This window comes from Quercus lobata, chromosome 3, assembly GCF_001633185.2.
Source record: "Quercus lobata isolate SW786 chromosome 3, ValleyOak3.0 Primary Assembly, whole genome shotgun sequence".
Lineage (NCBI taxonomy): Eukaryota > Viridiplantae > Streptophyta > Magnoliopsida > Fagales > Fagaceae > Quercus > Quercus lobata.
The window spans coordinates 55066305-55083412 of record NC_044906.1 but is presented as its reverse complement, the minus strand read 5'-3'; the positions used below and the strand labels follow the sequence as shown (position 1 = coordinate 55083412).

At 42.5% G+C, this 17108-nt stretch overlaps 1 protein-coding gene across 1 annotated transcript; it reads left to right on the top strand.

Moving 5' to 3' along the window:
- Window positions 1–543: 543 nt before the first annotated feature.
- On the top strand, window positions 544–1065 carry LOC115981088. Its single transcript, XM_031103275.1, has one exon. It carries the CDS (start codon window positions 544–546, stop codon window positions 1063–1065), a length of 522 nt encoding a protein of 173 aa, XP_030959135.1.
- Window positions 1066–17108: the final 16043 nt, after the last annotated feature.

Sequence of the window (17108 nt, the reverse complement as noted above, 5' to 3'; positions counted from 1 at the left end):
TACCTATTACTTTCTAGTTTGGCGAATTGCTTTATTGTTCTAACTTTAGCATCGAAGGCGTTGTGGCAGGCACCACACCGGTGACCCCTTTTTGAGGATACACTAGTGGTGACGGGGAGTTCCATCTGCCCATTACGACTGACAAATTTACACTTCATCAGTTTGGCGCCGTCTGTGGGGAACGACATTCTCAAATTCATATTTGAAAACGTAGTTTCCATCAACCCTCTACATTCAGATGGAATCCAACCCAGATTTAGCAGCCTTGGCCCAGCAAGTCCAAGCCCTTGCAGCCACCATTGAAGAACTCACCAAACAGAACCAGGAAATGAAGCTAGGCTCCAGCAGGTTCAACAAGCTCAACAGGAAGAGAATCGGTCCAAGGGTAACCTGGAGGGAGAAGGGGATAGTCACCGGAGAGGAACCCCTCAGAGGCCAACTACTCCAGACGAGCAGAACTCGGATCTCCTTCGAGAAATGAGGAAGGAAATGGACGAACTGAGGAGCGTCATTAAGGAGAAGACGGACTGAAGCGTAGACAAAATGGTAAGGGCTACGGATTCACCTTTCACCGCCGCGGTACTCGAATGCCTTGTATCGTCAAAGTTTCGCTTACCTCAACTTGAGCCATTCGACGAACTAAAAGACCCTCAGGATCATCTTAATACCTTCAAGACGACTCTAGGTCTTCAACAACCACCTGACGAGATACTGTGTCGTTCCTTCCCAACGACTCTCAAAGGAGCTGCAAGAGAATGGTTTACGAAATTGCTAAACTCGTCCATAGACAACTTCGATCAATTAAGTAGTGCCTTCTTGCGCCATTTCATAGGGGGGCAACATCCAAAGAGGCCAGTAGACTACTTACTCACCATAAGACAGGGAGAGAAGGAAACTCTGAGGTCGTATGTCAAACGATTCACCCGAGAGACTCTGGAGGTGGACGAAGCTGATGATAAGGTGCAGCTAACGACCTTCAAGGCGGGGTTGAGGTCCAGAGACCTTGTGGCCTCCCTCGCAAAGAACCCCCTAAAGACGATGGCAGAAATGCTCCTAAAGGTATAGAAGTACATGAATGCTGAAGATACTTTAGCTGCCGTAAAGGATGTTGAGAAGCCAGGAGACAAGGCCAAGAGGGAAGACGACCGTAGGGGGCAGAATAGAGACCGACCAGACCGTCGGAACAATGACGGGAACAGGAGGAAAGATGATAAAAATCCTCGGACGGTAAGATTTACTCCTTTGGTTATGCCTGTTGACAAAATTTTCACGCAGATCAAGGACGAGCATTATCTCAAATGGCCTAGGCCATTGCACTCATCCCCCAATGTCCGTGACAAGAACAAGTATTGCCGGTTCCACAAAAATCACGGCTACCACACGGAGGATTGCAGAGACCTAAAGGAGAAAATAGAGGATTTAATACGGAAAGGGAAGTCACAGAAATATGTGAAAAAAGGATAATATAGCAAGTTTAGGGACGACAATAAAATCCAGCATGAATCCTTCTCCCGGAATGATGACCATCCGTCCCAGCCTCCACACAAGGTGATCGGGGAGATAAACACGATTACAGGAGGACTGTTTTCAAGAGGATCGTTTAAATCACTCAAAAAGGCATATCAGAGATAGGTGAACAGCGTCCACGCCATACCTCTGTCCAAGCACCGACGAACATACTAGGACATGTCCTTCGGTGAAAGAGACGCCATGGGAGTGAAGCAACCCTACAACGATCCCTTGGTCATAATGCTGAATATAGAAGGGTTCAATACGAAGAGGATCCTCGTCAATAACAGAAGCTCCGCAGACATCATCTACTTCCCAGCCTTCCAACAGCTGAGGCTAGATCCTAAAAAACTGCGCCCTTTTGACTCTCCACTCGTCAGCTTCAGCGGAGATAGGGTCTACCCCAGGGGCATAGTGATATTGACGGTGACAGTAGGGGCCTACCCAGTACAGTTGACCCGACAAGTAGACTTCCTGGTGGTAGATTTTCCCTCATCCTACAATGTCATCATTGGGAGGCCTACCCTCAACAAGTGGAAGGCGGCGACGTCAACCTACTGTTTGAAGGTGAAATTTCCAACAGATAATGGCGTCGGTGAAGTGAAGGGAGATCAAGTCCTGGAAAGAGAATGCTATCAAGCTGTCCTGGCTGGGAAGGAGAACCACACATGGATGATTAAAGAAAAAGAAGAAGACAGGATAGAGGCCCTGGAGACGGTGGAATTGGTAGAAGGAGAAGCGAACAAGACGACCAAGATAGGAACGACGTTGAGCCCCGAGATGAAAACAAGACTCATAAGGTTCCTTAAAGAGAATCTAGATGTCTTCACATGGAGCCACGAGGACATGCCAGGCATATCTCCAGAAGTCATCCAACACAAGCTGAATGTGGACCCAGAATGGAAACCCGTCCAGCAACGATGAAGAACCTTCGCCCCAGAATGAGATCACGCAGTTGCAGAGGAAGTTACCAAACTCCTGACGGTTGGATTCATCCGGGAGGTGTATTATCCTGAATGGCTCACAAACGTCATCCTGATGAAGAAAGCAAACGGGAAATGGAGGATGTGTGTAGACTTCACCAACCTGAACAAGGCATGTCCAAAGGACAGCTTCCCTCTACCAAGAATAGACCAGCTTGTGGACTCCACAGCCGGGCACAAGTTACTGACATTCATGGACGCCTTCTCAGGGTACAACCAGATAAAGATGGCTGAGGAAGACCAGGAGAAGACCGCCTTCATCACAAGTCAAGAATTCTACTGTTACAAGGTAATGCCTTTTGGGCTGAAAAATGCTGGAACTACGTATCAGAGGTTGGTGAACAAAATGTTCAGTCAACAGATTGGCAGGAACATGGAAGTGTACGTGGACGATATGCTCGTCAAGAGTAAAGAAGAGCTCACACATCTGGACGACTTGAAGGAAACGTTTGTAACCCTCAAAAAACACCAGATGAGGTTGAATCCAAGTAAGTGTGTTTTTGGGGTAGCCTCGGGAAAGTTCCTGGGATTCATGGTGTCCCAGAGAGGAATAGAAGCAAACCCAAAGAAAGTGCGAGCCATCATCGACATGGCCTCACCCAAAACCGTCAAAGATGTTCAAAAACTCATAGGAAGGATAGCGGTTTTAAACAGGTTCATCTCCAGGGCTACAGACAAATGCCTGCCCTTTTTCAAGACTTTGAAGTAGGCTTTTGCCTGGACCGACGAGTGCGAAGTGGCGTTCCAAGAACTAAAGCGTTACCTCAGCAGTCCACCTCTCCAAAGCCCGTCCAAAGAAGGGGAAAACCTATACTTATACCTGGCAGTGTCAGCCTCGGCAGTAAGTGCAGCCCTGATCAGAGAAGAGGGCAAGAAGCAGCTCCCTGTTTACTACGTCAGCCAAGCCTTCCAAGGAGTTGAGTCTAGGTACCCAAGGATCGAAAAGATCGCGTTTGCGCTAATAGTAGCCTCGCGCAAGCTAAGGCAATATTTCCAGGCAAATCCCATTCTTGTAATGACGGACCAACCAATCAAGAAATCAATGAACAAGCCTGAAGCAGCAGGAAGAATGGTCCAGTGGGCAATTGAACTTAGTCAATTTGACATCGAGTACCATCCCAGAACAGCGATCAAGGAGCAAGCTCTGGTGGACTTCATCGCAGAGTTCACTCTTCTAGACGAAGATAGGATTACCGACGAGGCAGATAAATGGACAATACAAACTGATAGTTCGTCAGCCCAGAGGAAGGGGGGAGTAGGGGTCGTCATAACCACTCCTGACGGAGAAGTGCTCAAATATGGGGGTCCAACTAAAATTCCCATCCACCAACAACGAAGCTGAATACGAGGGGATACTGACGAGACTGAGGCTTGGAAAGGCTCTTGGTGCTAAAAACTTGTTGATCCAAAGTGATTCAAAGCTAATGATAGGACAGATCAGGGGGGAGTACGAAGCAAAGGAAGAAAGGATGCAGAAATACCTCAAGCTCACGAAACATCTAACTCAGGAGTTCGATATAGTGGAGTTCATGCAGATCCCAAGAAGTCAGAATATGGGGTCTGACGAAGTATCAAAGCTAGCGTCATCAGAAGAAGGGGAGATTAGCACAGATCTGGCGATGGAGGTCCAGAAACACCCTAGTATCGAAGAAATTGCAACATTCACCATCCAGAGCACAGACAGCTGGATGACGCCCATAATATCCTACCTCTAGGATGAGCCCCTCCCTCAGAACACAGAAGAAGCTAAAAAGATCAAGAAGAGGGCGGCTAGGTTCACGATCCTGAATGACGCCTTATACAAGAGAGGCTTCTCTATGCCTTACTTGAAGTGCGTCGATGAGGAAGAGGCTAGATACATCCTGGAAGAAATCCATGGAGGAATTTGCGGCGACCACGCTGGCTCTATATCCCTGGTGAATAAGGTAGTACGAGCAGGATATTTTTGGCCAACCATGCAGGTAAACGCTGCTGAGATCATCAAGTTGTGCAACAAATGCCAGCAATACGAGAATGTGCAACGGCTTCCAGCAGAGAGACTGACGACTATAGCTTCTCCATGGCCATTTGCACAGTTGGGAATTGACATCGTCGGTCCGCTACCCAAAGGTAAAGGTCAGGTAAAGTTCCTACTTGTTGCAATTGATTATTTCACGAAATGGGTTGAAGTAGAGGCTCTAGCAACGATCACTGAGGCTCGGATCCGGAGCTTTATGTGGAAGAATATAATCTGTAGGTTCGGGATTCCCTTAACGATCATATCAGATAATGGGAGGCAGTTCGATAGCCAAGGTTTCAGGGAATTCTGTTCAAACCTTGGGATCAAGAATCAGTTCTCGTCCCCAGGGCATCCTCAGGCAAACGGGCAGACGGAAGGTGCAACGGCTTCCAGCAGAGAGACTGACGACTATAGCTTCTCCATGGCCATTTGCACAGTTGGGAATTGACATCGTCGGTCCGCTACCCAAAGGTAAAGGTCAGGTAAAGTTCCTACTTGTTGCAATTGATTATTTCACGAAATGGGTTGAAGTAGAGGCTCTAGCAACGATCACTGAGGCTCGGATCCGGAGCTTTATGTGGAAGAATATAATCTGTAGGTTCGGGATTCCCTTAACAATCATATCAGATAATGGGAGGCAGTTCGACAGCCAAGGTTTCAGGGAATTCTGTTCAAACCTTGGGATCAAGAATCAGTTCTCGTCCCCAGGGCATCCTCAGGCAAACGGGCAGACGGAAGTGACGAACCGGACACTACTCAAGATTATCAAGACCAGGCTGGACGATGCAAAGAGTGCCTGGCCAGATGAATTACCAAGTGTCCTGTGGGCTTACAAAACCATCGCCAGAACCCCGACAGGAGAAACCCCCTTCAGGCTTACCTATGACACAGAAGCAGTAATCCCAGTCGAAGTGGGAGTAACGAGCATCAGACGAGGAACATTCAATGAAGGGATCAATGACGACGAACTACGACTCAACCTGGATTGTCTGGACGAAGTAAGAGACAACGCATCCAGCAAGATGACAAAGTATCAGAAAAAGATGACCGAGTACTACAATAAGAGGGTTAAACTCAGGCGACTGGACATAGGAGACCTTGTCCTACGCAAGACCACCACAGCAACTAAAGACCCTACCCAGGGAAAATTGGGTCCCACGTGGGAAGGACCTTATTGAGTCATTCATTACTCAAGACAAGGAAATTACCACCTCGAAACCATGGACAGACAAAGGCTCCCTCGACCATGGAACATTGAGCATTTAAAAAAGTACCACTAGTAGATGTAATTGACAAATGCAGTCATTCTTGAATTTAATAAAAAAAAATTTATTCTCTGATGTCTTTGTGCAAACAGGTCTAGCCAATTATAAGGTAAACTAAAGTAACAAGATTCCGCATTGACGGATGTAAGTTACTGACGACAACCCCAACGGGTATAAGGCAAACTAAAGTAACAAGATTCCGCTTTGACGGATGTAAGTTACTAACGACCCTCACTAGGGGTACAAAGTATATAAAAGCTAAGTGATAAAATTCCGCTAAGACGGATGTAAATCACTGACGAATCCTGAAGTGACGAGATTCCTTAAGTGGATGTAAGTCACCAAAAAATGGCCAAGTGATAAAATTCCGCCAAGACGGATGTAAATCACTGACGAATCCTGAAGTGACGAGATTCCTTAAGTGAATGTAAGTCACCGAAAAGTGGCCAAGTGATAAGATTCCGCTTTGACGGATGTAAGTCACTAACGAAGACATAAAAGAAGCAAATGTCCCCAGAACGAGCTAGTGACAAAGACACAATCCTTAAAGCCTATGCAAATGGCAAAGTCCCGCTTGACGAACTCAGGATACTGACGAATCCGCAAGAGAAAGGATAAGGAGAAAAAGAAGAAGGACAAGAACCCTCATTAAGGATAAAGAGTAACGAGCAAATCACGGCTAAGAAATTTACACTAAGTACAAGCTGAGTACAAGGTATGCTAAGAAATTTATGCTAAATCACAAACACATGCATGGTCATAAACACAAGCATAGCCATAAAAACGGGTAAGTACAAAATCATAAAAAGCACAAAAACAGTGAGCAATTATCCTTGTTCTTCCTACAGACCCATGAAACAGAAGGCCAAGAGACATTGTTATGAAAATAGATTAAAAAAAACATATATATATACATCACCAAAAAGCCCAAAACACAACGAGCATATATAACAGATAAATTTTCCTAAGTATCAGGTTCGAGTGTCTGGAGCGTCAGTAACAGGATCGTCAGCAGCAGCGGGAGCATCATCAGCAATAGGGGCATCATCAGCAACAGGGGCGTCACCTTCAGGTGCAGATGACTGGGCAGCCTCGTCAGTAGCCATCTCTTGATCTACCACTTCTAGATCCAAATTCGGCAGATCAACCCCTATAGGATGCTTGACGAGGTACCTACGAAGGAGCTCGAAGCCCTTGAAGTACCAGCTGAAAAGTACTGTGGAATACTCCTCAGTTTGCTGGAAGGCCTCGACGGACCTAGCAGCGATCGTCTTTAACTTCTCCTTTGCCGCCTGTAGCTGGTCGTCCTTCTCTAGGTTCAGCTGACGCTAGACCCTAAGGTCGGAATTCAAAGCCTTGACTTTCTCCTTCAATGTGGCAGCCTCGTCCATTGACTCTATGAGGTCCTTTTTCAGCGTGAAGTTCTCCTTCTTCAGAGCCTCCATCCTGGACGCCAAAAAAGCCACCTTAGCCTCTTGAGTGAGACACTCAGAAGCAAGGTGAAGGCTCTCCCCCAACACCTGACAAAGTAAATTAAGTGCGTCAGTAAAAAAGGATGGGGAAATTGATGTGAAAAGAAACCAAGGAAAATGCATAAACAGCCTTACCTGCACGATCTTATGAACATGCTGACTTGCAACCACATTGAGAGGCACTCCAGAAAAGACCTTAAGGTCTTCAGCCTTCACAACATTATGTGCCCGCTCCACGGCCACACTTTCGTCATCCTAGATGGACGAGCCCGCTCTCTCCTTCTCTTTCTCTTTGGCTGACAGTCTCGGCCTCTTTGATGACAGGGTAGGGATCTCCTCAACTGAAGTGGCCGGTGAAGCCACCCGTAGACTCTCTACTCCAGAGACGATGGGAGTGGCATCTGTGGAAGGAAGGACGACGAACCCTTTCCCGTGATGCGAACTCCCTTCTTGCCAATGTTCGCCAAGGGTTCGTCCTTCTTGGACCTCATCTTGGCGTACATATTTTTGTTGAATCTAGTCATCATCTCTATAAAAAAAAAGGGAGAAACTAAGAAACCCAAAGTACACAAGTGAAGATCAGTACTGACGAGGTAAACACTTACTCTTCTTCTCCTCGATGTTGATGCTGCGCAAAACGTAAGGAGATGGGTCCGGCCTTAAGCAGTAGAAAGCAAGCATCCATGGGTCAAGGAGATCGTCCCAACTCTTAATCGACTCTACATATTCTATTGCCTTCTCAACACGACCCTGGTACTTGCTTTTCAGTTGGGGGCATCTTTTAACTGCAAAAGAAATTGAACAAGTGGTTAGTGACGACCAAATATGCAAAACGAAAATAAACAGACGAGTAGAAACGTGGACGCACCTAAGTTTGGGATTCCCCACTGACGAAGTAACCTTGGGATATCACCCCAAGCCTCGCTAGAAGGGGTCTCAAAATCATCCCCGGACACGAAAAAGAAACGTGATTTCCAGTACCTGAATGACGAGGCTAAACCCTTAATGATTCTAGTCCTCCTCGTCCAGGGGACTAGCTCATAATACCCATACTCTTTCAATTCCTTTAAACGGTAAAGGTGGATGAGCTCAATCACTTTGATCATATTTCCGTTGGCAGCCAGCCAAATCTCCATACAGTTGATAACTATCCTCTAGGAGTTAGGCATGAGTTACCTAGGGGCAATGCCAAAATGACCCAAGAGCTCCATCACCAAAGGATGGACGGCTAGCCTAAGCCTAGAAGTGAAAGCAGCCTCGTAGAAGCATACTTCACCAGGAAAGAAGTGGCAGGCCCGATCCTCAGGACCAGGCCGACGAACATGTACTCGCGCAAGAAACTGGATCCTATCCTTGAACCTAGCCATGGTGTCAGCATCCAGCCCACACTCCTCGTTAAGAGCGTAAAAAGCCCTAACCTAACAAGGGGTGGAAACGGCCGTATCACCCTCAACCGGGCCACCACTAGACGACAACCCAGTGTCTAGTTCGCTGGATCTCACCTCCGACATCCTCCTCGTCTCTCCCTCAAACCAAGCCAGTGACTGGCCTAAAATTGGAGATAGCTCCCCTAGAACTACACTCAACCCACAACCTTCAAAAAGATAGTCCCCAATCAAAGGAAAAAAGTCCCCGGAAACACCCAAAGCCGCCCCTAAGCGAGTAAAAAAGAAAGAAACTGAGGGGCAAGCTACCCAAACCTCAGAAGAACTAACCATGAAAAGGGGTACCCAATCCTAAATGCCCACACATCAAACACAAAAAAAAAAAACAACAAAAGCAAAAGAAAAAGGAAAAATCAGGAATTTATAAGGGGGCCATTAAGAAAAAAGATCTGAGAAAAATCGAAGGAGTAGCGTACCTTGAAAAGCGGAACAGTCGAGGCCGGAAAAATTCGTCGCCGGAGCAAGGTCGAAGTCGCCGGAGCAGAATCAGAATAATCGCAGAAACAAGCAAGAGAGACAAACACTCGGAGCAGGAAAAGAAAGAAAAATCAAAGTAAAGGAAAAAGAGGAGTTTTTGAAACCAAAAATCCAAGGAAACTGAAAAGTAGCGAGAAACCCAAGGGTCATGCCATCAATGCCTTCAATCAGCACGTGCCACGTGGCCACGTTTCATACCGCGCCGCCATCATGCATTAAATTCGAAACAAAACCCCAAGCGTCACAAACAACCCAGAAAAAAAAAAACCTTTCACCTTCTGTGGCCCTCATGACACGTCACTGATGACCATAGAACCTAGGGGGGTAACTGATGGGAGTGACGAGAACGCATTACCTTGACGAAGTCAACCTAGTGACGAGGTCATCCCTGGCGATGAGCAGCCATCACTGACGAGGTAAGGAAAGTCATTCAATGATGCCAGCAAGTAACTTGGGCAGTTACGAAACCAGTAAAACAGACCGTTAGAGCCTAATAAAAGCCCCATAATTGGGCTGGAGGCGTTACTAAAGAGAGGCATTAACACCCCAACGGCTAGCAATCAAGATCACATATATAAAGCCCTTACATTGGCAGCACAAGGTACACACATACTGATACTCTAATAAAATACCTATTACTCTCTAGTTTGGCAAATTGCTTTATTGTTCTAACTTTGGCATCGGAGGCATTGTGGCAGGCACCACACCAGTGACCCCTTTTTGAGGATACACTGGTGCTGACGGGGAGTTCCATCTACCCATTACGACTGACGAGTTTACACTTCATCAATAGCAAGTATACTTACATAATACTAACTACTAACTAACTCCAAGCAAAGAGCAACACATCACTCATCTTCATCCAACACAGCGGTGCTTGGATCCTCCTTCATAGGCATTAGGCAAACCGATGCAATTTCTACAATCCCATTCAAAACAAAATGATTCTTATGTATTGAGCAAATAAATAAATAATTGATACATACAACAAACAAAATGAACATATATATATTTTTACCTGTGTCAATCTAAAAAACCATCCATATTCTCCACATTATCCATGCACTCCCAAAGCTTTATTGGTCTTTTTTTTCTTTGCATCCTTCAACCAATTTTGGGTACAAATAAGGGCTTCAACTGTAATAGGTGATAGTGAACTACAGAACAAATCCAAAACACGCCCCCTCGTACTAAAAGCATACTCGGATGCAACTGTACAGACAAGAATAGCCAACACATCATGGGAAATTTGGGAAAGGACTTGATATCTAGAAGAATTCATTTTCCACCACATCAAAATGTAAAAATCTTCCACATCAGGGTCCTCAGAAGATTCCAACAAATACCTATCCAACTTAGATTTGCTTTCTACACTGTCTTCATCCGCCAAGTGTTGCTTGAACCTGTTATTATAGCTTTTAATGTGATTGGACAATGAAGCATTACCAACACTTGGCCTGGAGGTCCCTAAACAATGAAGTACCACTACCACTACCACTAGAAGTCAAAGCTCCATTTTGACCCACTCTCTCCACATACAACCTTGTCAATGCATCCCAAACCTTAGAGCTCATCGCATCCCCCTTGTCCTTTCCATACCACTCCCTAAACCAAAACTTGACATACTTTAGTCTATACCTTGGGTCAAGAACAACAGCAACAAAAAGTATCAAATTGATATTATCTATACTTTCCCAATACTTATCATATTTTTTTTCATTTCTACTGCCATACTCCTCAAAAGTGGATCCCCATCAATACTACACAACTGTTGCCATTGATCGTCAATGTTAATTAACTCATGGAAGTATGTATTAGAAGTGACAAACAAGGATCCAAAAAATCTAAGTGTCACTTCATAAAATATGTCAAGAAATTTCACAAAGGTCTTGACATTTTCCCAATCAAGATAGTTAGGAAGACCAATGGGCTTTTTCCCATTTTCATCTGCTTCACAAAAATAAAGTTTGTAATGTTCATCCTCCTCTTCCAACCTATCAAATGTTCTCACAAATTTCAAAGCTCAATCTAATATGAGATTAGTCGAATTCCACCTTGTTGGCACATTAAAAGACAACAAACATTTGGCTTTAATTTTCTCATTTTCAACACATTCTTGAAACTTCTCAAACCTTGCAAGAGAGGCTCTCACATATCGCACCGCATTCCAAACATTGGCAATTGATTAGTGAATGGACTTCAACCCACTTTGCACTGTCAAATTCAAGATATGTGCACAACAATGCATATGCATGAACTCACCACCCAATATGCGACTATCTATTTCTTTTGTTTTCTTCTTCACATAATCAATTGTCACATCATTAGAACTAGCATTGTTCACGGTAATTGTAAACAACCGGTCTATACCCCACTTCAACAAACATGACTCAACCACTCTACCTATGATGTCTCCTTTGTGATTAGTTATAGGGCAAAAGTTCAAGATTTTCTTTTGGTAAGTCCAATCCCCATCAATAAAGTGTGCGGTGACTACCATATAGTTCAAGTTTTGTATGGACGTCCAAGTATCCGTTGTCACACAAACCTGTTGCCCAACAAAAGCCCTTCCCAAAACATCCACCTCACTAGAATAAATTTTCATACAAGCCCTTGCAATGGTAGTGCGATGGGGAATAGGAAACCTAAGCTCAACTATTTCCATAAATTCTTGAAAGCCTTGATGCTCCACAAATTTAAAAGGTAATTCATCAATAATAATCATCCTTGCCAACTCCAACCTTATCCTCTCTTCATTATAGTTTGCAACCACTAACATATTTGAACCACTTTCCCCTTCCCTCTTAACTTGGAAAGACAAATTTTTTTGCTTATCATCACAGGGAAAAGGCCACTTCTTACACACATTCATGTGTTGCAACATGCCCGAAGTACCATTTTTCTTACCATGGCAATTATATTGATTTTTACAATACTTGCATTCAGTTCTAGGCTTCTTGGGATCAAGACCAGCAACTTAATGAAGCGTTGTCATACTATAGATGGGTCCTTACCACCTTGTTTAGGTGACAGTGGGGGAAGTGATGCACCAAGACCAATTGGTGCTGCAGGTTTAGGTGGATTAGGGTTAGCACTACCAAGAGGAGGGGGGTTAGGGTCCCTAAAGGCACCAAATCCAGGTGGAGCATCGACAACCATCTAATAAAAAAAATTTCGACCAACAAAAAAACAAAGTTTCCACAACAATGTCAAATTATAATTTTTCCAGCAAATACAATATTAAATAGCCTACTCTCAATCAATGAATGTCACAATCAGATCCAATAATAGCAATAACAAATTAGTTTAGTTACAACAAGGCAACAATAATAGACTAACAATCATTAGTCATTACTCAACAATTCATGTCACTAATGTTAACAAGGAATTCATTATATTATTTTCAATATAAATATAAAATAAAAGTTAATTATATATGTAAACTTAAAGTAGTTGTTATTGAGTACTAAAAATTTAAAATGAAAATATTGAATATAGTGAGTGATTAGTGTTTAGTGATTACCTCTCGGTGAAGGAAATTAAAATGCTGAAGAAAAAAAAAAGGTTAGTACTTAGTAGACAGTAACACACTGAGTTACTAATTAGCTAGCTCATGCAATGCAACTATGCAAGTAAGTTACCTAAAGAATTAAGTGGGACTAAAGTAAAAATGTAACACTCCAAAGTCCAAAGTCCAAACAAGGGCTGAAAAAATGATTAAAAAAAACATGATGAGTATTACTAAGTTTATAATTTATACTATTACTATTATCATTGAGTCCAAACAACTGAAACCAAACAAGTGCTAAAAAAGTAATAAAAAACATGATAAGCTTAGTTTGGACTTTGGTTTTTCCGAGAGATGAGAGAGGAGAGGGGCTTATGGCTTACCGAGGTTTGCCGTGGTGAGCCGGAGACTGGTGGGTGCCTGCTGCTGCTGTAAAGGCCAGCTGAGCTAAGCGATGAGAGCTCAGAGGTGAGGCGTCAGGCTAGTGAGAGAGAGAGTTAAGGTTATGAGAGATGATAGAGTGAATTTATACTTAGGGTAGAAATCTAAAAACCTAGCACAAAACAGTGCCCTTTTTTTTTCTTTTTTTCTTTTTTTATAAAACCCAATATGATGACATTTTATTAAAAAAAATTAAAATGGATACTCTATAAAACAATGTTGTATCCAAACATCTGAAAATTACACACAAGAATCGGTTCGGTTCGACGAGACTCGATTTCAGATTTTCTGATCCGATGGCTACACCACACCGGCATCAAAACTCCCTTCACGCTCCAATCACTGACATCGGCTCTGTTGGTCAATTGTAGTAGCGGTGTGGGAAGGTTAGTGCCGGTCAACTGGATCGGTCACGGTGACTTTCTGCACACCCTTACTTCACACCGTGACACCACACTCGTTGATGGTTGAAAATATATTAATTTCAAAAGCTGTTACAACTCACACCTATTAAGGAATAGCTATTACATCTCTTTTTAAAAAAGAATAACCTAATTATTCCATGTAATAAAGATGTGTCAAAATAACCTAATAACTTCATTTCTATACAAAAATTATCTTGTCATTTCTTATTTTTGATCTCATATCATAGAACATATAATTTTAATTATTAATTAATTATAATAAACTAATTATATGCGTTATGCATAATGAAATCCGCTGTAAAAAATGAATATTTTGGGTAATGCTAGATATTACAATTTACACATGAATTATCACTCCACTATTGGATATCTATTTCCACATACCAAACATTTCTAGAATGTCATAAATATATATTTTTTTAGAAAGTGTTTTAAAATAAAATTTGAAATAAGTTGTAAAATTAGGTGTGCAATGTCTGAGACTCTGTGTCCCTAAGACATGCTTTAGGACTTTGGTGTTTTTTTTTTTTTTTTTTTTTTTTTTTACAAGATAGAAATTCTACTCTAACTTAATCTAAGTGTATATATGTGTGAAACTCCCTCCTAGAGGCTTGAGCCTTGGCCCTTATTCCTCACACCCCACAAGCACTTATACTTGTGGAGTGACCATTGCGCTAAGTATGCGTGGTGATAGGACTTTAGATTTTGGTTGAGAGGAAGAGAAGAAATAAAATACGAAATCTAACAAGATCCACAAGATTGAATGTCGTATAATTAGCTGTACTATAAGTTATGTAACCTCATGCAATTAAAAGGTCTAAATTAATTTTTACTTTTTTTTTTTTTTTTGGAGAATCAAGACTTGAATTTCATTAAACTAAATCAACCATGGTCAGTTAACAATACATAATAGATGTGTGGAGGAACATCCTCCATCCACACCTGTAAACCTGCGACATGTCGTGCATGTTTTGCAAGGTTATAAGCAACAGCATTGCCAAGTCTACGAATGTGGGAAAATGAAACATTGTTGACATCTATTGTGGTTTTGACTACAGCTAGCAAAGGGAGCTAATGAGTCTTCCTTGCTCTATAATGCTTTTATTATTAATTCTGAATCCCCTTCTAAGATGAATCTTAAGAAGCCAAGTTCTACAACAAAGGATAGAGCTCTTGCCACTGCCATTGCTTCCACCAGGTCCGAAGAGAAGGGGAGTTGAATCTGCTCTAATAGTGAGGCTAGCACCTGACCAAAGCCATCCTGAATAACTACTCCCAGGCCTACCTTGTTTATGTCATTGAATGTTGCTCCATCAAAGTTAATTTTCAAACAGCCATCAAGTGGAGGGTGCCATGCAACTCAGGTTGGTGGTGGGGTGACCCTCTAAGTTCTTTACAAGCTGCTTACCTATTGATAGTCCGTTAAGGCTTGTTGGGAAGTTGGAATCACCTGCGATATAGGGTGATCTTTGTTGCTCACTCTCAATTGATTCCTACGAAACCAAATGTTCCACATAATGACCACCATTAATGCCACCTTACTACATGCATTTGAGACATAGAGAAGCAATTATTTTATATCTGCAAATGAACGAGCTTGGCAGAATGAGAAATCTGGTATGGCGTCCCAGATTGGAGTAAGCTTTAAGCACTCCCATATTGCATTTAAGACCAATTCTTCAGCTTGCCCACAGTGATCGCATGTGTCTTCATTCAAGATTTTCCTTCTCTTCGGGTTTTTCTTCACTGGAATAGCATCCCTACTTGACCTCCATACAAAATTTTTGACTTTGTTTGGGACATCAAGGCCCCAAATCAGATTCCACAACTCACTGTTGCAATCCGAGTGCCTAGGAGACCGATTGTGGAGCTCTTCCCATGCTAAGAACTTGTATCCTAACTTCATAGTACATGTACTCGATGCATTGAAAGACCATATGAGTTTGTCCGCAATAGGGGCAGGCCATAGTGGAATACTCTTTATCAAACTTACCTCCTACGTGTTGAATAGTCCACATATGAGACAATCATCTCAGCTGTGTGTCACCGAATCAATGAGATCTTGAACTTTAATATCCTCAAAGCCTTCAACAATTGGTGATTGGATCCGTGGGTGATCCAATGATGGTAGCCAAGCATCAAGCCACACATTATTGGACTCCCCACTTCCTACTCTCCATTTAGCACCTTTCAACAAAACTTCATGCCCTTTTAGGATACTTTGCCAAGCATTGGATCTTGAATGAGAATCTGAGGCCTCCATAAACAGGCAATCTAGAAAGAATTTTGATTTGAAGACCCTATAAAATAGGGAATTCTGATTGTGCAAAAGTCTCCATGTTGGCTAGTAGTGCATCATTGAAAAGGGCCAAGTCTTTGAAGCCCATACCCCCTTCAGATTTTGGAAGGCATAGTGTTTCCCACTTAACCTAATGAATCTTCCTCCTGTCTCCTTTCTGACCCCACCAAAACTTCCTTATAAGGTTTCAATTTCAGAGCATAAACCCAAGGAGAGTTTGAAACAACTCATGGTGCAACTTGGGATTGCTTGAACCACAACCTTGATTAAAATTTCCCTTCATGTTTGTGATAAGAGCTTCTCTTTCCAAGTGATTAAAGCTGGCCTTTTTATTTTTTCCAACAAGTGAGGGAAGGCCAAGGTACTTCTCATATTGTCTTATTTCCTCCACTCCCAATGCAAGCTTTATGTGGTCCCTTGTACCCTCATAAGTGGATTTGCTGAAGAAGATGGTAGTTTTATTTCTATTAATCTGCTGACCCAAACATCTGCCATAAGTGTCTAGAATGTCTAGGATTTTTTTACATTCTTGAACTATGGACCCGCAAAACAAGAGGCTATCATTTGCAAAAAAGAGGTGGGTTAGGTGAGGACTATTTCTAGATAAAGAATAGCCTCAAATATCACCCTGAGTTGCTGCTTGACTGATTAGGCTATGAAAGCCTTTCATGCATAGTAGGAACAAGAATGGAGAGATGGATCCCCTTGTCTGATGCCCCTTGAGGGATGGATTAATCATTTGGGTTCCCCATTAACAAGAATGGAGTAGGATACTATTGTAACACATAACATGAGAAGTTTAATCCATCTATCATTAAACCCCAATTTTTTCATGACAGTTCCTAGGTAAGGCCATTCCACCCTATCATAGACCTTGCTCATGTCAAGTTTGATTGCCAAGAAAACATCTTTCCCTATGTGTTTTTGCATGTGTAGGAATTCAAATGCTACCAAAATATTATCTGAAATAGGGTGGCTTTTGGTGAAGGCACTTTGGTTTTCAGTGATAAATTTTGGTAAAATGCATTTAAGCCTATTAGCTAAGACTTTTGAAAAAATCTTATATAAAACATTACAAAGACTAATAAGCCTAAAATCATATGCAAATTCGGGATTTTTTTTTTCTTTGAGGTGAGAGTAATAAAAATATGGTTTAGATGCTTGGGTAAAGATGCTAAATTAAGAAAAGTAAGAACTAAATCTATGACATCATCTCCAATTAAATTCTAGTAATGCTGAAAAAATAGAGAAGGCATACCATCAGGACCTAGTGCCTTTAATGGGG